At 42.1% G+C, this 21994-nt stretch overlaps 4 protein-coding genes and 2 non-coding genes across 9 annotated transcripts in view; 2 read left to right on the forward strand and 4 right to left on the reverse strand.

Annotated features, from left to right (window-relative positions):
- Positions 1–1558, reverse strand: part of macrod1 (mono-ADP ribosylhydrolase 1) — a 100882-nt gene extending 99324 nt beyond the window's left edge. The window contains exons 1-2 of one of the 3 annotated variants that reach the window (XM_035650425.2): positions 740–1558; positions 91–189 (exon numbers count right to left, since the gene is read on the reverse strand). In XM_035650425.2, the coding sequence (XP_035506318.2) occupies positions 91–189; positions 740–1205 (565 nt within the window). In that variant the 5' untranslated portion in view covers positions 1206–1558. The remainder of the gene's footprint in view (positions 1–90; positions 190–739) is intronic. The other 2 variants (XM_035650424.2, XM_035650423.2) reach the window with 2 other exon arrangements.
- A 1093-nt stretch (positions 1559–2651) lies between these two features.
- Positions 2652–13311, forward strand: fermt3b (FERM domain containing kindlin 3b). 2 transcript variants are annotated; one of them, XM_035650419.2, is made up of 15 exons: positions 2652–2840; positions 4024–4202; positions 6379–6612; positions 7883–7999; positions 8267–8435; positions 9696–9798; positions 9914–10021; positions 10204–10338; positions 10520–10566; positions 10684–10808; positions 11105–11211; positions 11332–11553; positions 11748–11872; positions 12048–12189; positions 12606–13311. In XM_035650419.2, exons 2-15 carry the CDS (start codon positions 4079–4081, stop codon positions 12783–12785), a joined length of 1938 nt encoding a protein of 645 aa, XP_035506312.1. In that variant the 5' UTR covers positions 2652–2840; positions 4024–4078; the 3' UTR covers positions 12786–13311. The 2 variants fall into 2 exon arrangements, with proteins under 2 accessions (XP_035506312.1, XP_035506313.1); XM_035650420.2 differs by lacking the exons at positions 2652–2840; positions 4024–4202 and adding an exon at positions 5441–5578.
- On the reverse strand, positions 4854–4925 carry trnaw-cca. Its single transcript has one exon. It is a non-coding gene; the product is annotated as a tRNA-Trp (tRNA).
- trnaw-cca lies at positions 8849–8920 on the reverse strand. The gene has a single exon. It is a non-coding gene; the product is annotated as a tRNA-Trp (tRNA).
- Positions 13276–17136, reverse strand: trpt1 (tRNA phosphotransferase 1). The gene is made up of 8 exons (XM_035650427.2): positions 17014–17136; positions 16383–16489; positions 16074–16155; positions 15237–15406; positions 14619–14796; positions 14291–14347; positions 14090–14200; positions 13276–13993 (listed from the first exon to the last, which is right to left on the reverse strand). Exons 2-8 carry the CDS (start codon positions 16443–16445, stop codon positions 13971–13973), a joined length of 684 nt encoding a protein of 227 aa, XP_035506320.1. The 5' UTR covers positions 16446–16489; positions 17014–17136; the 3' UTR covers positions 13276–13970.
- On the forward strand, positions 17081–21975 carry zbtb3 (zinc finger and BTB domain containing 3). Its single transcript, XM_035650422.2, has 3 exons — positions 17081–17216; positions 17825–18648; positions 18925–21975. Exons 2-3 carry the CDS (start codon positions 17828–17830, stop codon positions 19970–19972), a joined length of 1869 nt encoding a protein of 622 aa, XP_035506315.1. The 5' UTR covers positions 17081–17216; positions 17825–17827; the 3' UTR covers positions 19973–21975.
- Positions 21976–21994: the final 19 nt, after the last annotated feature.

Genomic DNA, 21994 nt, shown 5'->3' on the forward strand with positions numbered 1-21994 from the left:
GTTAGTCGGTATACATGTCTTTACATCTCTCACCACCAGCTACCCAGGCCTGAATGAACTTGACAGTGACTTTGACGTTGGCTGTCTGACCTGCAGTGGGAGTCCACACCGGGATGTCGTCCAGTGGCACAAAGTCAGACATCCTGTAGTACTGACGCCTGTCCGTCACCGACAGAGACAGCAGGACGTCTGAGGGAGACGATAGAGACAGAGACAAGACAGTAAACAATGAGTGAACTGGATATAAAACATCTTGCTATTCATGATAAAGGACAGAGAGACGTGGTACATCTGTCACACTACACTATAGAGAAGGCTTAGGAGGAATATACAAATATACAACATAACTCATTACACATCTGTCACATCATGTCACTCAATAAAGTGTCGCAGATGGTTGAATAGATAAAAAACATTTTGATAATGCATGAATATACCCGATAAAAAGATCATGTTAATAATTAATAACAACCAAATATACATATAAAACTATAGAGACGCTACTCTGGTATGACAGAACATTTCTTTCTCTCTCTGGTTTCATGGACTAACTCATTTTTAATGTGATGAATACTTGTCATCATCTTCCATTCTGAATGCACGGGTTGCCCTTTAGTCTTGTGATAACTGATGAGTATAAACCGAGTAATCCACCAGGGAAGTGATTGGACCAATGTTGCAGCACCAATGTTGCAGCACTGTTAACGTGACATGTGAATCTTCTCGGGGATGATCTCACCCTTGATCTCCTTCCAATTTCCCTCCGCGGAGTTCAGGTTAACTTTGCGGGGCATGGCGGCCAGAGTTCCTCGGGTGCGGAGAGCCAGGACCAGCGCGACTGCGCTCACTCCAACGGCTGCACCGAGGGCAAGCTTGCCCAGCCAGCCTCGCCTCCCCCGGGGCGAGGAGGGACCGTTCCCGGGGCTGGACCTCCCGAGCGCTGCTGCTGCAGCTGCTGCTGCTGCTGCTGTTGTTGTTGTTGTTGTTGTTGTTGAAAACGTCTCCGCTCGGCGGGGGGCAGCGTTAACATGGCCGCGGGGCGGACCTGTTGCTGGCTGCCCGCCCGGCCGGGGGCTTCCAGGAGCCACAGTGTGTTGGAACTTGACACCGGCCCCCTGGAAGTCTGCGTGAGCACGGGACAGAGGGCCGGTGGAGCAGCGGAGGGCTCTGACATTTGAAAGTAGAGCTGATATTTGCCGTGCCATGCCTGAGGGACACTGACGCTGCGAGTTACTGGAGCTTGCCCACAGATTAGTGTCGACCACAGCGTCACCGTGCTTCGGTTTCACTTTCGGCGCGAGCGACGCACCTCACTATCTGCAGTTGGAGCTCGTGTACCATTTTGTTTGGGACGCTAACGTGTGGAATGTACCATTAGCAAGGGGTGCCACTTAACTGCCACTTAAACGACTAACCTTGACCTATGTTAATACGTGTTAAAGTGGTGTGTGGTGCCCTCATTTACGAGTTTACATTACTACCAGTCAAAACGACAGCGTGACCCATGTTGCTCTTGTTCTATTGCTGTAAGACTTCACACCGAGTGTACACCCTGGTCCAGAGGAGATGGTAGCGCCGAAGACAACCGCCAAAAGCTCACGCCTCCTTCAAAGACGACGGAAATATTGGAATCACGACGTGATGCAGCGAAAAGCGATAAATATAATTCATGTACTGAGTTGTGTACGTTTCTTAAACGATGTTTGAATTTGGAAAGTTACTTTGAATCTTAATTTAAATGTTAGTTGCTGTATATTTCTCGAGAATGAGGCAGCCTTCAGCGAAAATAAAAACTGTAATACCGGCAATACTCTCTGCTCTATGTTCTTTTCATTTAAACATAGTTATATGAGAGAGCGGTCTGCTTAGTGTGTTTCACATATTATCTTCTAAAAGGATAGAGTGGGATTATAGTTGTCTCCTCGCCCTGTTTGACTGCGTTTCACTTTGTTATCCAAATCAGCAGACTGTAAAACAGCCCCTGAAGGCAACATTATGCCCCCGAAATATACATTATGTCGCCCCCTAGCGTCTTCAACTCAGGAGAGTGTGTCCATGTTTGTAGTTCAAGGAAGGTGTAAATGTAGAGTTATTTCCCCCAAACAATCTACTCTAATCGGGCATTTCAATCATAATTGTCTGAATATGCTTCACAGAGAATTTGCAAGAGGTCACTTATGTATTTTTGTTTTATTTAGACAAAATTATATTCAGGTTTTTCGAGAAATGCATCAAAACTTCTTCCAGTTTAAGATGCAATTATCAAAGTATTTGCTCAATTTTATAAGCCTTTACTTTATCAGTCTTTACTCTTCTTTGCAATGTATACTTCAACAAAACCAGCAGCTACCATGGAAAAGGTGAAAAACATCCAAACTAACCAAACAGACTCACCAATCAAATATGATCACCAATCTACCATGGGTCGTATGTGTGCCTGCTGTTTAGAAGAAACCAGACAAATGGACAAAAGTGATAACGGCTGTTGTTTGTCATTTTACATCTCTTCCTCATATTCTGTACGCATACGCACATGTACAGTGCCTGATATGCGTAACCCACTCTGTCTGTCAGTCAAAAATTAGCCCATTTCACATTTCCGCCTGGCGGAAACTGTCAAAAAAAAAAAAGGAACAAGCCTTTCTTGACAGAACTGACAAAAGCAACACAGACGAAGCTGCACAGACCACAACCTGCCTAACCCCAGAGAGAGAAAGAGTGGCGAAAACTCCTACACAAAATTTTTACAGAAAACGAGGGAAATTTCTTCCGAGACCTGACAGAGGCCCGGGGATCCCCCAGTTTCCATTTTTCAACACTTTCAACAGAGGAGACTGAAGGTATTGTTTTTCAAACACTGTGTGTGAATGTGTACTGGTGAGTTTTACAGCATGAGAGAAAGAGAGAAAGCATAAGGACAGAGAGAAAGTTGTGTAGGCTTGTGTATGTGGAAGGCTCATGTACTGAAAATATCCAAGGTCATTCATAAGGTCACATCACTGGATATAATATAATGTGTGTGGTTAACTGATCACATATCAGAACCTAATGAGATAAAGATAGAGAGAGTTTAGGCCTCCGAAAGAGGTGAGGAGTGGTGCAGGCATGGCCTCTTTTCTTTTGCCATGGAATTGTTTATGAAACTAGTCTTGGAAAATACAGTTACAAGGGTCATTATCACATATTTGAATTCTTAAACATAATATCTCTAAGTTGAGCTTATACGTCAACACAAGTGCATCAAGTGACTGTTTCGGCTCTGCATGAACATCACGCCTCGGGTGGGTCAGAAAGCGGAAGTGTGTGTCCATGGTGATAGTTCAAGGCAGAAAAAGGAAGTGCTCTTTAAACTGGACATGTCAGAATAAGGTTATCCATCCAGTGTGTGTGTGTGTGTGTGTGTGTGTGTGTGTGTGTGTGTGTGTGTGTAATTGCGCGTACATGCGTGCATGCGTGTGTGTGTGTCAGTTATTCAGTCAGTATCATGTGATATTGAATCCTGCAAAAACAAATTTTTTTGTTACATGACATGTAATTCACCTTTTCACAGCAGTTTTAACCTTCTTGAAAATGAATTATTAAAACTACCCTTTATGTTGTATTTTCAGCATGTAATGTGATGGTTTTGTTTTACAGTTTCAAGTATGTCAACAATCTATTCACACGTCAAAGGGCATCATTATTTAAAACTAACATATACAGTATATGATTGTAAAATGACTAAAACAGTCTGACAAATTTTCATATGAGACCTGAAGAAATGGTTGTTGGCTGTTTAATCAAACCAAACAAGTTAAAGTGATTAAATATCCGTCTTCTTTGTCTTTGTCTGAGTTGCACATATTTCCACAAGATCAACTACATTTATTAAACATAACAGATCATCTAACAGTAATTTAACGACCAGCATTTTAAACCACTTATTATCAGTTTGACAATATAGATCTATCATGTCTTTCTCTCCATGTGTGTTTCTCCTGCCCTCTTCTCCTTCCCTGGTGTCTGTCTGCTCCACTCTGTCAGACCTGTCTCCTTCGCCCCTCGATCCCTCTCTCTTTCGTCCTCTCGCTCTCCCAGAATGGCAGGGTGGGATCTGTCAGTCACAGTGGAGGACCTGGGCCCTGACGCCCCACCTGTCACCCTCAGCGTGACCTCTGACCTGCACGTCGGAGGGGTCATCCTCAGGCTGGTGGAAAAGACACGTAGGTCGCCGTCTGTCTGCCTCTGGTTGTCTCAGTCTCTCTCTCTAAGTCACAGTGCACACACAAATTGTTGTAACATTTCCATGGACACACAATAATTCACATATATTGTACAGGTAACACTTTAATATGGTAATTAAATACATGCTGAAGCAGCCCATGAAACGTGATCCATGAGATGTGATGATTTAAAAAATTAATCATTCCAGGACACATCCAACAGGCATTAAATCATACCTAACCTATATTCATCCCGTTCCCTCTACTGTATATTAAAGTCTTGTATTTTTACATATTATGAAAATACAAATGGACAGATGTTTAATTAGCAAACAAAATAATAATAATTATGGTAATAATAATAACAATGATAATGATTATCCTTTAATCATTGTTGTTACCAACCGACTTTTGTGGTTAATGGGAAATGGCTGCTGAAAACTATAGTTTCTATAGTTTTTTTTAGAGACATTTATATGTTATTATTTATCTAACTCACCCCTAAAAAGACAAAATTTTCTAATCATCAATATAATTGATACTTGACTAATCCAGCTATTCAATAATTCAGAAGCCATTTTCGATGTCTTGAACGTAAATTTCCAAAAGATCTCATGCACCATACATAAAAAAACAACTAATGCCAAAGTTTGACCCTGACGTGATTTGAACACGCAACCTTCTGATCTGGAGTCAGACGCGCTACCGTTGCGCCACAGAGTCTGACGTTTCAAGTGCAGTTTATGATAATAAAAATGCTTTACAACATTTCTCACATCAGCCATTATGAAACGGAATATTTGATAAACACAGGTGTTGCTGATGATATGAATCCTCCGTTAGCTCTAACCAGAGCAATCTAATGAGAGTCGCGACAACGGAAGTCCAACATACAGACTTCAGATAGTTCCCGGAAGTTCTTGGCACGCAATTCGAATCCATTATTCAAAGCCACGGAAACGCGATTTTTGGTAATTAGTAGTCAATGAATGTACCGATTTACAAAATAACAGACCGAAATGCCTATGTAGTTACTACTATGTAGTTAGTCGATACGTTTTTTTTAAATCATAAATAAATAAAAAATAATCATAAATCATAATCCACTAATATGCTTTAATGCGCATGTTGATTTGAAACATATGTGCTGATAATATACAATCTGATTATTTAAACGTCTTGCCGTATAATCTATTACCCATGAATGCAACACAGACGGTCCATTGATCCATTCCTCTGCTACTCTAATGCGCTGCTGGTCACTTCCGGGAACTATTGAGAGGCTCCATAATCCGCCATTGCTGGGAAAAAAATGGTCCATTGGAGTGAACGGAGTTGTCGCGACTCTCATTAGAGGACTCTGGGTCTAACTCCAGGTAAGATAGCTTAACCGTAATTTTTAACTCTAATTTAATGTTCTGATCCTCTACATTTCAAATTAGGTTAGTGGAAAAAATAAGCACATTGCTGACTCGTTTTAACGGAAAAGAAACGATGTTGTTGTCAATGCAGAACCTACATCATACACTCAGTGGATACTTTATTAGGTACATCTGTACAGTCTAATGCAATCCAATACAACTCAACCATGAATTATACTTTTGTGAAGCTTATACATTTTCAGTTTTTGATGACAATTTTTTTAAATATAATGCAATCTAGCGCAACCACTCCCACTATGTCCTCATCTCCTTTCTGAATACGTCAACAAAAACTGAGCATTTATAATAATGTTGTTCTGGAGTTCATTGTACCTAAAGTGAGGAGTGAGTGTATGTATCAACAGTATGATTCAGTAACTACACAGAAACTAACAGATTTTTGACACTTAAACAAAAGAAAACTACTCATAAAATTGGAGATATATTGACGCCTAACCTGATTTGAACACGGCCTCATGAGCTGTAGTCAAATGTGATCCTATCATGCCACTGGTGAAAGAGCAAATTGATAATTGTCTTCTGGTTCTCACTTCAATATTACAGAATAATTTGTGTTTGTGATTCAGAAAGCCACTTTTGAGATATGTGGACTTTGAAAGAGATCAGTTGTGTCTTTGTGTCTGTTCTGTAATTGAATAAGTCAAATCCAGGTTTCACACATCGATGCTTAATCAAATGAATTTAAACTCTGCCTCGGTTTTTAATTGCATCAGTTTTGTGTCTGTCCTCTGCAGAGATTAAGAGGGATTGGTCGGACCACGCAATATGGTGGGAGCAGAAGCAGCGGTGGCTACTGCGGACATCCTGGACTCTGGAGAAATATGGCATTCATGCCGATGCACGGCTGCTCTACATGCCCCAGCACAAGCCCCTGAAGCTGGGTCTGCCCAACGGCATCACCCTGAGGCTCCACGCCTGCTTCTCCAGCCCCGTCTTTCAGACACTGATGGGCATCTGCAGAATGCTCAGTACGTTCTTTCTTTCTTTCTTTCTTTTTTTGTCATGTAACTATTCCTTCAGTTCCTTTTTTCTCAGTTTTCTTGCTGATTCCAGGTACTCACACTGTTGATAATAACTGATAACTGTTCACAATCTAATGATTCATGATGTGTAAAAGTGTCTTATTAAACAGTTGCAGTCTAATTGGATGTAACGACACGCACATTTCCAGAAAACAAGACCTTCGCCATCTGCTTGGTGCTTTCATTTAGTCTAATTTTGGCACTTCCTCTCAATTGCTCAGCAGACATCCCCGGGAGTTGACAACATACTGGAAAGCTTTTGAAAAGCAGAAGGCTGAGGGGAAATAAAGAAATCTGTTAGTAGAAAACCAGCTTAGAGGGAGCAGAGGTACAGATTAAGAAAGCGACGATTTGCATCAAAATTTACCATGCAACAGGTACTTCAAACACGAAGAGGAGGAGCAGACAGAAATAAAACTCTTGTTAATTGGTAATACATTACTCTGTTTCACCATAGAGCATGTAAGATTCAATCCACTCTTCACATAGCACGATATGTTCGACCTTGATGTGATTTGAACACGCAACATTCTGATCTGGAGTCAGACTCGCTACCGTTGCACCACAGAACCTTCCCGCTGCTGCTAATTGGTCAAGAAATCAACTCATAATCCAGTTTTAGAGGTTAAAGTAGTTACCTTTACATTGAAAAGTTATCTTAAAAGGTTTAAATAAAGCACCTTTAAAAGCCTATATCAGGGGGAGTGTATCTGAAAATAAAGTAAAGTAACCCATTCTAGTTAGCCATCAACTGCACGGTGTGAGTATTAAAACTCGTATTACTCCAGGACATTAATGCACTGAGTAGGCTGACCAAACAGAATACAAATACATAATATGTAACAACATGTTATGCAACTTTGTGATCTGACACACTCCCATTGCACCACATATTACAGTGAAGTGAATTTAAAGCTGCATGTCAGGCTTTAAAACCAACAGACTAAATTTATTTTTTCTCAGATTCCCTAGAAATACATATTTTAGACTCACTCAGAATTTAGAACCAAATTGATCTTTGATCGTATGAAATCAAATGTGTGCTTTGTAAACACAAGTGTCAAATGAGAATAATCTGAGCAGCAGAACGATTCTGAGATTCAACAGTACACACAAGCATCTGATGTGGACATGCCACCATTACATTACAGCTGAATAAATTGCTTAATAAAGCTACTTTCATTTATATCCGTTTTCTTCTCTGTTACCTCTGCAGACATCCGTCACCCCGAGGAGCTCTCCCTGCTTCGCCCTTTAGAGGAGAAAAAGAAGAAGAAAGACAAAGACTCTGCAGAGGAGATCTACGATCTGACCGAGGTGCCCCGCTCCTCGGGTACACTAATCACACTCCATTCACTCTCCAGGCCCGACATGCACACATACGAGGAGTGGTGTAGAAAAGCTTGAAATTTAAAACTTTAACCTATAAATGTTTCAATTAGACATGAAGCACACTGGAGAAGTTTAATCACTGAGCCTGAAACAACTCTGACAGACGTTTTCATGACTGTTTTCACAGCTACTGTGGGTTTTTACATCATAAACTGAGACATTTATTTGAGACGTTAGATTTTTTCTCCCCTGAAATCTTCCTTCGCAGTGTCCCGGCCCTGTCTGTACAACGGCATGCCAGCTCACTTTGCTGACTCACCTAAGATGGAGGCCATCTACAAGATGCTGTCAGTTACTCAGCCTCCGCCTGCACCGGAGGTCGTCGCCAAGCAGTACCGCCCAGCCAGTGTGGTGGACAAGGCCCACATCAATGGCCGGTATGCCTGTACATTATATAAACCGGTACATGCATGCTAAAACTAACCAGCTGTAAGTGTAGGACGGCGAGAAGCTGTGGCTGTTAAGACTAATACTAATTTTGGAACATGACGGCTATATATCAAGAGTATTGAGCCCATACATGGTGTCACCTCTATTTTACTGTTTGCTGCAGCCCTTGAGAACACAATTTATTTTTAAATTTCAGTATTACACCTCTTTAAACTTGGGTTTGAAAATAAAATAAAGATATTTACTCTAACTCTACCATTCAATAATGATTGAGAAAGGGTGGAAAATATCATTAAGACAGATGGCTTTTTAATGAACTTATGGCGTTGTTGCATTAAATTTCTCCGTACACTTATGATTGGGCTTTGTGATATTAATGCTCTTGATAAAGCCAAATGTTTGACCCTGACGTGATTTGAACACGCAACCTTCTGATCTGGAGTCAGACGCGCTACCGTTGCGCCACAGAGTCTTACAATACAGTAGCAACTCTGTGAAAAATTACATAAACCCATGGTCAGGGGTAACGCTAATGGTTTGCTCTATAATGAAAAATAATCTTTATAAATCTGCCCCCTATTGTGATTTAATCTGACCCTCCTTTCCAGATTCAGACACCAGTATGCCACAGTGAATTTTACAGGACAGTGAGCCAGCGTGCACAATACAAGGACCCTTAGACCGAAGCAGTTGCTTTTCCTACTGTAACTGTAAAATTTTGAATGAAACACATTCCCCTTCTATTCAAATACAGTTGCATAATGTGCATCATGTGAACTTCCAATGCTGTAACTCACAGACCGCAGTTCCATTAGCTCACAACAAGAAAGACCCTGGATCAGTCTTTATTGTGATCAACTTTCTTGTTGCTTGTCAAAAAAGTTCCTGTTGTAACCACTTATCAAAAGCATTCATAGGTTTAAGGTCTTTAAAATGGCTTTTAGTGAGTGTAAAAAACATTGCATAAACCATATGAAACTTAAATCAAACAAATGTTGATTAACTCAATAAGTTAATTAATACAAATAAGTAAAATAAAAAATGTATCTATACTTCCATTTGTTTAAGTAACTGAACATGCACATCACGTGTTTGTGTTGTTTTTTCCTCACGTTATTCAAATTTAATCTCTGAGGGATTTTATGTTGGAACATCAAGAAAATATACATTGTCATGAAAAAATATATAATAATAATAATATAATATATTTTTTTTACGTATAAACTTACATATACTTTTTTTCTCAGGTGGTTGGACTCATCTCGTTGTCTTATTCAGCAGGGCATCCGAGAAAATGACCGACTCTGGCTTCGCTTCAAATACTTTGCCTTCTATGACATAGAACCCAAGGTGTGTGTGTGTGTGTGTTTGTGTACATGTTGACTACAGTATGTTTACAGTACAGTTAAAGTACGTGCCTTCTTTAACCTCCATCTTGTCACTCCTCTCCTCTCTGGCCCTGCAGTACGATGTTGTGCGTCTGACGCAGCTTTATGAACAGGCTCGCTGGTCCATCCTTCTGGAGGACATCGACTGCACCGAGGAGGAGATGATGCTGTTTGGAGCTCTGCAGGTAAAAAACCCCACTGCTGCTGCTAAAGGGGAAATGGGTGTATTAACAGTTATGAAAACACTGTGTTAAAATGGACACTAAAGGAGGTGGAGGATTACCTTACCTGGGTTATTTTCTAATTTGACATCTTGTTCATGTTTCTACACTTGTCACTCTCCTCTCTAATATTAAAAATCATGTAGTACCACATCAGTAAGGTGTCTCAGTCAGAGCCCAAGCTGCTGAGCTCCAGTGCAGCCATGGATGACCTGGAGTCAGCCCTGCAGTCCCTGGAGGTCAAGATGGATGGAGAGAGCAGCTCCGCATCCGAGATGCTGGTCAGACATATTGGAATCACTATCTTACCTAAACTAGACCTCACAATACGTTTGTTTGAAATATAAGTTAAAATAGAGCTTTTGTATAGAAAAAAGGAACAATTAATCCCAATAATGACTTAGTGTTGCTGTTCATTGAAACAGAATGGTGAAAGGGGGAATTAATTTGTCTTTCCTCCAGGAATGCATGACTGCACCAGAACTCAACGACTATCTGAAGATTTTCAGGTGAGATTCATTTCCTGAAAAACAAGAACATAAACTTGACTTTTCAACATCTTAGGAGTGGGAAAAAAGGGATCTAAGTTTTGTGGTGAAACTGAAGCATGTGACTATATGTTTCAGGCCAAAGAAGTTGACACTGAAGGGATACAAGCAGTACTGGTTCAAGTTCCAGGATACATCCATCTCTTATTACAAGAGCAAAGAGGAGAGCATTGGAGAACCCATTCAACAGATAAACCTCAGAGGTATAGAATATTTTATCATTATTTTCACTATCATGCTAAGTCAAGTCATCAATGTACTCAGTTATCAAAAAGCCCCTTGAATATGTACGAATTAGTAGTCATAGTTTAGCAACTAGTTTATTCAGATCTGTGCTGCTAAGACATTACCACATACAGTAGTACAGTATAACAAAATGCTTACAAGGAAACCTCAATACATACATACATGTGTGCCTACAATATTTGAATCAGTCTGACCCATAAAGTCACGTGTACAATAGTATTACATGTTGCTTTGATATTCATCCTGCACACAGGATGTGAAGTGGCTCCAGACGTTAACATGGCTGCACAGAAGTTCCTCATCAGACTCCTGATACCAGCGCCTGAGGGCATGAACGAGGTCTATCTGCGCTGTGAAAATGTGAGGTCACACACACACACGTCCCTCCTCATCATCATGTGACATCCTGTCATTTCCACCACCTCTGTCATTGTCTCACTATCTCTCTTCCACATGGTGTCCATGTCTCTCGCCCTCCAGGAGCAGCAGTATGCTCAGTGGATGGCCGCATGTCGGCTGGCCTCCAAAGGCAAGAGCCTCGCTGACAGCAGTTTCCAGAGTGAAATAAAGAGCATCCACTCCTTCCTGGCAATGCAGAGGACCAACCCTAGTTCCCATGGCAACACACCTGCCAATGATGAAAGCATCAATACCCACAGTCTTGTATCACCACGCTACCATAAGAAGTACAAAACCAAACAGGTGCAGTTGCCATAGAGGGAGAGGGATTTGTACACAGACACACACACACACACACACAAAAAAAAGTGTAATTTCTCATATTTTCATCAGATTTGACATGTAATAATGGGCTTGATTACCAATAGATAGACTTAATCGGTTCAGGCTCGAGACACCAAACATATCTGATCTTTATTTTGTGCCTGTTCCTCCAGCTGACCCCTCGTATCCTGGACGCATACCAGAACGTGGCTCAGCTCTCACTGACTGATGCGTTGACGCGCTTCCTGCAGATCTGGCAGGCGCTGCCCGACTTTGGCCTCTCATACATCGTTGTCAGGTGAAGTTTGGAGTTTAATTTAAAGCCTTGCAGAATTCAATGAGTGCCAGTTAGCATTAATTCAATTCCACTTAATTAGAACTATCACAAGTATGAGTGTTGATAAGTAATAGTATCCAAAGCCAGATTTGGGGGGGGGGGGAACTGGAAGCTGACAGACATTTTTGACCAATAGGTTCAAAGGTAGCCGAAAAGACGAGGTACTGGGCATCGCCCCCAACCGCCTGATCCGCATCGACCTGGGGGTGGGTGATGTGGTGAAGACGTGGCGCTACAACAACATGAAGCAGTGGAACGTCAACTGGGACATACGACAGGTCAGACTCACATTGTAATACGGCTTTTGTCAGGGAGGGCAGTTTGTTGGTGAATGAGCTCAAGAGAAGTTTCAGTGTACGTAGTGGTCAAAACAGGTGAGTGACTGAACTACGACTCTGGACACACACAAACCAGGCACGACTTTAGCTACACAGAACAAAAAGAATTACCTCTGCTAAACGCTGGTTGTAGGATTAGCAGTAAAACTTCTGAAATGGGAGTAGTTCTAGTTCAAATAGGGAAGAGTATAAAGGAACCCCTAATGTAACACCAACATTGTATTTTGGTTGCAAGCACATTTCATTCCTGCATTTATCTTCAAACAATTTACTTAATTTGTGTGTGTGTGTGTGTGTGTGTGTGTGTGTGTGTGTGTGTGTGTGTGTGTGTGTGTGTGTGTTTCTGACCCCTCCAGATGGCCATTGAGTTTGAGGGCAATGTCAACATTGCTTTTAGCTGCGTGACTGCTGACTGTAAAATCGTTCATGAGTTTATTGGAGGCTACATTTTCATGTCAACGCGCAGTCGTGAGAAAAGTGACACGCTTAATGAGGAACTCTTTCACAAGCTGACTGGAGGCCACGAAGCTCTCTGAGGCTAAAACTCAGAATGGATTATTCATGTGGCATCCCGGCACATTAATCACAAAAGATGGTAACAGTATAACAATGGGTCAAAACTAGATATTCTGTTCATGTTTAAATGTAGAAATACCTTTATTAGTCCATTTAAGTTCTTATCTAGCCTTTGTTTCACAAGTAAGCTACATCAGTCAGAGGATGGACTTCACATGAGTGCAAGCCAAGTGATCCTCATGCTGACTTCCACTTTCCTTCAGGATGGACTGATGGTGGAACAAACCACAGAGTTCAGCATCAATAGGAAAACACAATCTCTTGGAAATAAAAATATTTGTTTTCACACCCTTTTAGTATCCACATTTGTTATCAGTATTATTCAGGATGCAAAGTCTTATTATATCCAGAGGTAGAGTCTTATTGTCACTTAGACTTTTGCTAAAATTATTTGGCACATAACTGAAGCCGCATTATCATCGGAGCCAAGGAGAAACAGTGTATACCACATAAACATAATAAATAAACAAAGATTTATTAAATACAGCAACTCACATTTGATTCTTTGTTGTTGTCCCTCCTTAGAGTCATGACATATGGTCACTTCTGTTGTTTGTAATCAATTAATTTTCTCCTCTGACATGATGCGAGTGTGTCCTTATCTTACAAGAAACTGTGAAGGCAGTCCATTAACTAAAACCACAGTTTCTGCATCCTCTGCTTTTCCATAGACACATGACTAAACACACATGCAATGTCTCTTCAAATGTTTCTCTGTTTAAAGGCCTGTGTCTGTTTGTAACCAGTGTTATATATTTTACAACTGCTCAGGTAGTCTGTGTGCCATAGTTTATTTTAGCACAAACAATACAAAAAAGAAAACTAACCCTCTATATTTAAAAGTGTCATTTGCCAGCACAAGTTGGTTGAATGGTTATAAATATTAAGAAAAATAAATAAAACGAAATAAAGATGCTTCCCACGATTTGTGTCCCAATAACTGAAAAATGACAAGTTTTCCAATTTAGTTCATTAAGGATGAACCCTGAATAGACTATGCTATTACTAACCGAAACCAGTTCACTGCTCCTGCCAAAGAGCCAAGTGTTACCAAGGGAATTAGGTTAAGCACCAACCAACCACGGGACGCTAGCACTGTCAGGTCAGCCTTCCTACGACCAATGACAAATCGGTATCCGCAGCTGCTACTGCAGTGGCAGGATGCTTCCTGAAACACAGGACATAGTTACCTCAGTGAACAAGTAAATACTGGCCCTAAATCCTTCAAAACAAATCAGAAATTTAATGTGATAGTTTTTCTTACTTGTGGGTCTCAGTCTTAAGGCTCTGCTGAAGTATTTTGGAAGAATTTTCCCCTCTGAGTCACCTGCACTCAGCAACACACCATTCTCTGACCAGAAGAACTCAATACCATCTGTACAATCAGGAAGAAATATAAAACACGTGAGAGAATGTTGACTACACATCTTGACTGTGATGAGAAGCAGAAAGTGTCTGAGCTTACCAGCGAGAGCTTTTGGTACATCGATAAACACAGCAAGATCACAGTCTTTTCTCATTCCTGGTGGGAAAATGAAATAACTCTGTAGGAACAATTTACATTGATGTTCCAAAGACATGCTTGTGTGTGTCTCTCTCTCACACACACACACACACACACACACACACACACACACACACACACACACACACACACACACACAGTCAAAGATCATAAACAGCACATTACGCTTTGATTGAAAGACAAGCATTTGTGCTGCCATATATTTCCTGTTCCTCTAAATTGACTTGTGTAGGGGTATATGTGCCACACACACACACACACAGTTTACCACTGATGACGTCGTCCTCCCCTGGGAGTCCTGATGCCAGGTGGATGTGTGTCCTCTTCATGCGGCTCAGGCCCTGCAGCTGGATGGAGTTCCATTTGCCGAGGTAGGAGCCATGGACGGCCTCAGCAGGGCAGTCTGGAGAACCAGTCAGGACCGGTCTCAACTCCAAATCCCTTACCTGACCCCCAACAGTGGAACCATTAATACAGCAGTAAGGATGGGGGTACACCGGACCAGATTAAAATTCAAACACTGAGACGTTTGTTAAACCTTAAAAAAGAACACTTGGGATACGTTTTGTTGCTTAATGAGTTTGCAAAGATCTTATGATGAAATTTGAACTAATGAGGCAAAATTAGGAGTAAATTAGGACTGGATTAAAATCTTATGGGTGACTGCAGAAATACAAGGAGAAAAATTAAGACGCAACTTTTCCTAAACCATGTTGAGTCCTATTTAAAAAAACTAGATTAAATACGTTATAAGACATTTAAAGGACCCGCTGCCACCCTAGGTTTGCTGAGAAAACCAAATGTCCCCTTTTCAGTACCATTCCCAGGTGTGCACGTCTCTTTTCAGAAACACAGCTCATCATCTAAAATACACTGCTCAGCTTACCTGCACTGAATGGCCCTGATTGGCTCGAATCTGCAGGCGTCCATCTTCTGGGTGGGAACGGAGCTTGAAGCGCTGCTTGTCATTTGTGGCCACGACCCGCTCAATGTCTTCCAATGAGTACAAGTGAAACTGCGAGTGAGCCAGGAGTTCCTCCACATACAAGAACCCATCTGTGAGGAGGACAGCTGTTATGGCTGTGGTCACATTTCCATTTCATCTTGAACTCACCTCTATGCATGCTGCACAAGAACACATTTAGAGATCGCAAATATTTCCAATGTTGGCATTATGAATGATGTAATAAGAAAAGCTCTGCCATTTCTAAACCTGCAAATAATAGCAACAAGCTATATGTCAAGATGTCCATCACAATGTCAAGTTTTGCTTGACCCCCAAAAAGTACACCAATACCATACCATATAATAACCCTTATAAGGTACTTTGGCTATGGGTCATAATCTGAATGTTTCAGTCAATTGAATTATGTGATTGAAGTACAGACCCAAACAAATATCTTACCTTATCTGTTCAAATGTAAAGAATCTGTTTATCGTCTGTGTTGAGTGAGCACATGGGTCTTACTAAAATGAAGCAGACTAATATATGAAAGTAATGCAGTTTTATAAGTGTTACATTTTAAAGGTGGCCCGTGAGAAGCATTTCCTCTTGTTATGTCTGTTTCAACCAGACTGAGAGCAACAGGTGAAAATAATCCTCGTCTGAGATGAACATTGGTCAATGATCTGCTGAAATGCTTAGCACATTAGAATGGAAAAATGAAAAAGTCCCTCTTGTCAGACACAGTGACAGTACCAGTGAGGGCGGGGATCAGCTCACCTGTAGCCATTAGAAGACCCATCTGGTTGGCTCCGTGGCGAAGAGCATATGACATGGATTTAGACAGGCGGACGTCTCTGTCCTGGTCGGGGATGACAGACAGACAGACAGACAGACAGGCAGACTCAAACTCAGCTCTAATTATAGCTACAGTTCCAAAATAGATCCTGGACTTCACCACACCCAGCAATCCATGGAGACTGCCTCAATAGCCATAGTCACAATCATGTCATGGATCAGAAATCAGCTTCTGAACTATTAAAGAAAAACGGGGCACTGGCTCATTCTGTGGGGCTGCAATTCTCTCACCTCTGCACCACGGTTTCTTCTCCTTCCTCTGCCTCCTCCTCTTCCTCCTCTGTCAGCGTCCATTTAAATGCAGACAGCTCCGTCGTTCAGATCATGATTTAAAGCTGCTGAAAAGGCACCGGGCACACATAGCGTTGGGTTTGATTCGAGTTTGAGACGTTGGACGAGATCACACCTGTGGTGGTCGACAAACTGCTGTCACAACAGACAGACATGCAGCCTGCTCCCACTTCCTGTCGGTTCCCCCCACCCGCCTGTAGGTGGCAGTGTGCGGGCTGGAGTGCAGCTGTGGCGGGCGGTGACCTGCCACCACAGAGGAAAAGAGCTGCAATTTTAGTGTGTGTGTGTCTCGGAGGAAAACAACCAGACAGGCAGCAGCCGCAGCAGGTAGGAACATTTCCACCGCATCCACGACAGTGTGGGGCACAGCAGACGAGGACCGGTGCTCTCTGTGTCAGGCTAGGTCTCGTGCTAATAGATGCTAACAGATAAAACCGGAACTCCTGCTGCTGCTGGGCTTTGACACAGAGGCTAACTTGGCTAACTAATGCTAGCTTAGTTGACCTGGAGCTGCATGTTTTTTCTTATTGGACCACCATGACAATATTTCTACAATACATTTAACATTCACCTTCTGTCCACTGGCCGTGTTGTCTGTGTGTAGCGTCACGCGTGAAGACATGAACCGGTCCCCGACGAACACTGGACAGTGTCACTGCGCGGAGGAATTCGGGCAGATCACCATGGAAACGTACTGTTGAGGATGGCAGTTCTCCGAAGACCCAACTGTCAGTAGCCCTGTGTACAGACAGACACTAACAGGCCACACTTTCTGTGAGTATCCTGCTTCGTACATGTTTATTAAAAAGTTTTTTATTATTATTGTTGAATGATGATGTTATTCATCTTATAAATGCAAACACTGTACTAAAATTGCTAATGTTCAAGGGCTAGGCGACTTGAAACAGTCAAGGCTCTCCCACTTTTACCTCTTCACTACTAGTCAGAGTAACTTTACTTTAAGTACTGTACTAAGGTATACATAAGAGCTGCAACTAACAATTATTTACATAATCAATTAATCTGTCGATTATTTTCTCGAATAATCGATTAGTTGTTTGGTCCATAAAATGTCATTAAATGGTGGAAATAGTGGATCGTGTTTCCCAAAACTCCAAGATGATGTTTTGTTTCGTCCACACACCAAAGATAGTTAATTTACTGTCACAGAGGAGCAAAGAAACCAGAAAATATTCAGATTCAAGAAGCTGAAATCAGAGAATTTTGACTTAAAAAAAATAGTAATCAAAATAGTTGGCGATTTATTTAGTAATCGATTAACTGTGGCAGCTCTACAGCTGTCTTGTCACGTCATGATGTATTTAAATCTCGTCATCTGTATGTCTCTGCTCTCTTTCATTTGGATCCTCTCCACTGCTCAGGTGATGGAGTTCCCCCAGCATTCCCAGCAGCTCCTGTCAGCGCTGCGCTCCCAGCGTCAGCGGGGCTTCCTCTGTGACTGCACTGTCCTGGTGGGGTCATCCTGTTTCCTGGCTCATCGGGCTGTTTTGGCCTCCTGCTCGCCTTTCTTCCACATGTTTTACTCAGATTCCCCGTTGAGCAATGGTGGAAGCAGCCAAAACGGCTCTGTCACGCTCGACAGCGACATTGTCACAGCTGCTGCATTTGGCTTGCTCTTGGACTTTGTCTATGAAGGTGTGTTGCAACTGGAGGAGTCCCCGCCAGTGGAGGACATATTGGCGGCTGCAAGCTTTCTGCACATGAATGAGGTGGTGAGGGTGTGTAAGAGACGACTGCAGAGACGAGGGCCTCTGGCTGAGGCCGACAGTACTCGCTCTGAAGAGACTGCAGGCGTGAGGAAGTCAATAGAAGTGGGAAGAGAAGGTGGGGGTGACGGTGGAGCTGAGCCTGTGGTGGCCATGGCAGGAGATCACCTGAATCCAGTTGACATGGCAGTGCCACTCTTGCCAATGTGCATAATGGCGGAGAGGAGACAGTTGGAGTGTGTGAAGTCTGAGAGGAGGAATGGATCAGAGGCACGGATTCACACTACTCTGAGTCCGGATCTTGCTGATACCACCCAGCCCGGTATGGATGCCCCTCTTCTGCCCCCAGGCGGAGAGCTGGAGCAGGGCCGCATCACTGGTCACTCTGTCCCCACCCCTGGGCACACCAGGCTGGGGACTGGAAGCCAGGGGGAGAGGTCCGTACTCTGCAGCCCTTGCAGCACCACAGAAACCTACAGGTAGAGATCTGTTTTAAATTCATAGACTGTTTTTACCAGGGAAATATGAAAATATAAACATTACATTTGCAATACAATTTACGCTGTACACTATATATGAGATTTGTGAGCAGTGTTTTTTCCCCCATATCCGTCATTAAAAAAAATGTAACCAATATTTATATAAAATGATATTTGGATTTCTTTGCTTTACGTGCATTCTGCTCCATATACACTATTTTTTTTGCATACTGATGGTCATTCTTGATATTTGTTGTTGTCTCTCTCTTCCACCAGCCACAGCAGCAACCAGCAGCCCTCTTCCTCGTCGTCTTCCTCTCTGTTTCCAATGAGTCTGGCTGGTGGTCGGTCAGTCGTTGCATTTTCAGAATCCAGTTTCTCCCCCAGCTCGCATCAGGAACTACCACGAATACCCCGCCATAATCACTCTATACAGAAACCCTCAGAGACTGACCACAGAGGTTCATCAGACGGAGGACAACAGGTGGTTATGTTAATCCAAGCCCCTGCACCCATTTCTCACTTACAAACCAATCCGACACACTCGCCAATTCAGCGTGCACCTCCCCAAATCCGAATCCAGAGTGCTTTGTCACTCCAAAGCTCCGACTTTCACATTAACTGTCACACACAAACCCATAAGGGACTTGAAGAGAATACGGGAGCTTCACCCACCACTCGAGATGGGGGCAGAGTGAGGACAGACAACAGTGATGAAGACAGTGTGAAAGTCAAAGTGGAGGCCATAGTTATATCTGACGAAGAGCTGGAGGAGGAGAAAGAGGAGTTCAGAGAGAGAGAACCAGTGATGGAACTGGACAATGATTTTGAAGATGACGTCCAGGAAGAGGAGCTGAACAGTCCTTCATTTCTCCACTCCCACCCACAGGCCCTATTACAGATGGCCTCCCATTCAAACGATTACTCCTTCCCTCTCTCACCCTCCTCCTCCTCTTCCGGGGCTGGTCCTTCCTCCCATGAAACCTCCTCATTTGCTGCCTCCCTGATTCCTCCGTCCACAGCCCAGCAGCATTCAGACCCTCCCGCCTACTTCCAGGACTCAATGGGGAACTTTATGGAGGATGTCCCCACATGCAGCGTCTGTGGGAAGACGTTCTCTTGCACGTACACATTACGGCGTCACGCCATTGTGCACACACGCGAGCGCCCTTACGAGTGCCGCTACTGCTATCGGAGCTACACACAGTCAGGCGACCTGTACCGACACATTCGCAAAGCTCACGACCACACACTGCCTGCCAAACGTAGCAAGGTCGACATGGAGCCGTCCCTGCCACCACAACCACCACCACCTCTGAGCTAACACACACGGCTATATTTCTATATTTATACACATATACCAAACTTTGATCTAATGTCACAACTCTAATTCTACCCTCAACAGTAACTCGAGCAATTGGCGGTTATTTTCTCAATCAGTCAATTGACTGTTTTGTCTGTAATATGTCAGAAAATGGTGAAGATGTCCATCACAATGTTCCAAAGCTCATGATGGCTTCTTCAAATGTCTTATTTTTTTCCATCTAACACTTAAAAACTCAAAATTGTTATAACACTAAAATGAAAAGCACCGGAGGGATGCATACCCCGCCGCGTTGTATGTAGGCTACTATATATACTTTATTTGTCCAGCCACAGTTTCATAATGATACAATTTTTTTTTACACAACATCTCTAACTAAGTGTTTTGTGCCGTTGCTTCATTGTAGAGCTGTGTGCAGTGCGCTTTGCCCTGTTGTCACTGGCCCAATTACCAAAACTAATTAATACAAGGTCATCTCAACAAGTTGCTCCTCTGTTTAGCCCCTATTTAAAAAGACAGTTGCACAATTGCCACTAGTTGTGCTGCCTCTTAACCATCAGCCAATAAACCATCCTGCTACATTTATTCAAATATCTCTAATATTTTTATTATTATACCATGGCTGTTTATTCTAATGAGGACAATTGGATCCCCGTAAGCACAGAAATACAATAACTCATACACAGAGTCAATGGTCTCCACCAATGAACCCAAAAAACGATCTGATACCTGAGCGATTGTGTTACTCTTACTCTTTTTAAAATTTCAGAGTTTTAACATCTTGGTCTTTTATTTATACATTTGTTTGGGTATAAAAACAATCACAAACTTTATTGTTGTAAGAACGGATGAGTCAGGAGATGTACGAAAACGTTTGAAAGAGTTGTGACATCCTAAACCTACTGTTAGCTTTATCCACTCAAAACACAAGAGAAAGCTGTTGTATTTTGAACTTCAGTTGAATCAGTTAATGTTAATTTATAAAAATTGCCTTTCCAGTGTGACTCTGTGCCAGTGAAGGTTGACTGATGTTGTAACATTGTATTGTTTTGTGTTTTATTCACAGAATGTGGCAGCGAATGTCTGCAAAAAGTATCAGATCAGAAACCGGATGTGTCATTTTAAATCTTATAAAATTTTAAATGGAGCTTCTCCTTGCATCAGTTTTCATAAAGCCACTTCATCAGTAGCAGATGTATTCAGTATATTTGATGAAGCAGGTAAACGTGTCTTGTTTCTTCATCTCCTCCAGCAGTGCAGTGAAGTCTTTAATTAGGAAAATTCCTTAATGAGGCAACTGACCAAGGAATATAATATATAAAAAGTGGCAGCTGTTCCGAATTATCCAAATATTATTCTCCTTTTTTTTTGTAAAGACACTTGCAACAAAATTTGCTGCACTGCAACTTCTCTGCTCTAGCTTTGTTAAAATGACAAACGATACAGTGGCCTACAGTAAATTCACTCGCAATTCACTCTCAGCACCGTGCCTTGTGTCCTGTGGTGTGGTTTCTTTCAGTCACATTTTTCATTAATTTTTCCTTGACATTTCCAATCAGCACAAAATTAAAGGAGGAAAATAGGTTTTAATTGTTGACGTTGACGTTCCCTGGTAGGATTGTGAAGTGGAGGTGAGGGAGGAGTGAGCAACTTTTGGGATCCACTCTTTATGTTGGGCTCTGCTCATTGTGTTGTGTTTCTCCTGTTGGAGAAGAGTGAATATACAGTACGAGTACTCTGTGACACATGCAGAAATTCTGCCTTCTCTTTTAATGTTGAAATTGAATCTGTGAATGTGCCTCAATAACTGTTTGATGCTTTGAATTTGTTCTTCTGCACCATTCCACCTGTTTTGGGATTAGTATGGGTATCAGTATAGAAACCTAAGAGTTTTGGAGTGGATACTCATAAGGGACAGTTGAGTCAGTGGTTGTTTAGAGTTTCAATGTAGCAAGTGTTCAAAACATAAATATTACCTTGTGATTAAACACTGTTCAGACTAACTCGTGTAAATATTGTGAT

The sequence above is a fragment of the Scophthalmus maximus genome, chromosome 9 (assembly GCF_022379125.1).
Source record: "Scophthalmus maximus strain ysfricsl-2021 chromosome 9, ASM2237912v1, whole genome shotgun sequence".
In the NCBI taxonomy this organism is placed as follows: domain Eukaryota; kingdom Metazoa; phylum Chordata; class Actinopteri; order Pleuronectiformes; family Scophthalmidae; genus Scophthalmus; species Scophthalmus maximus.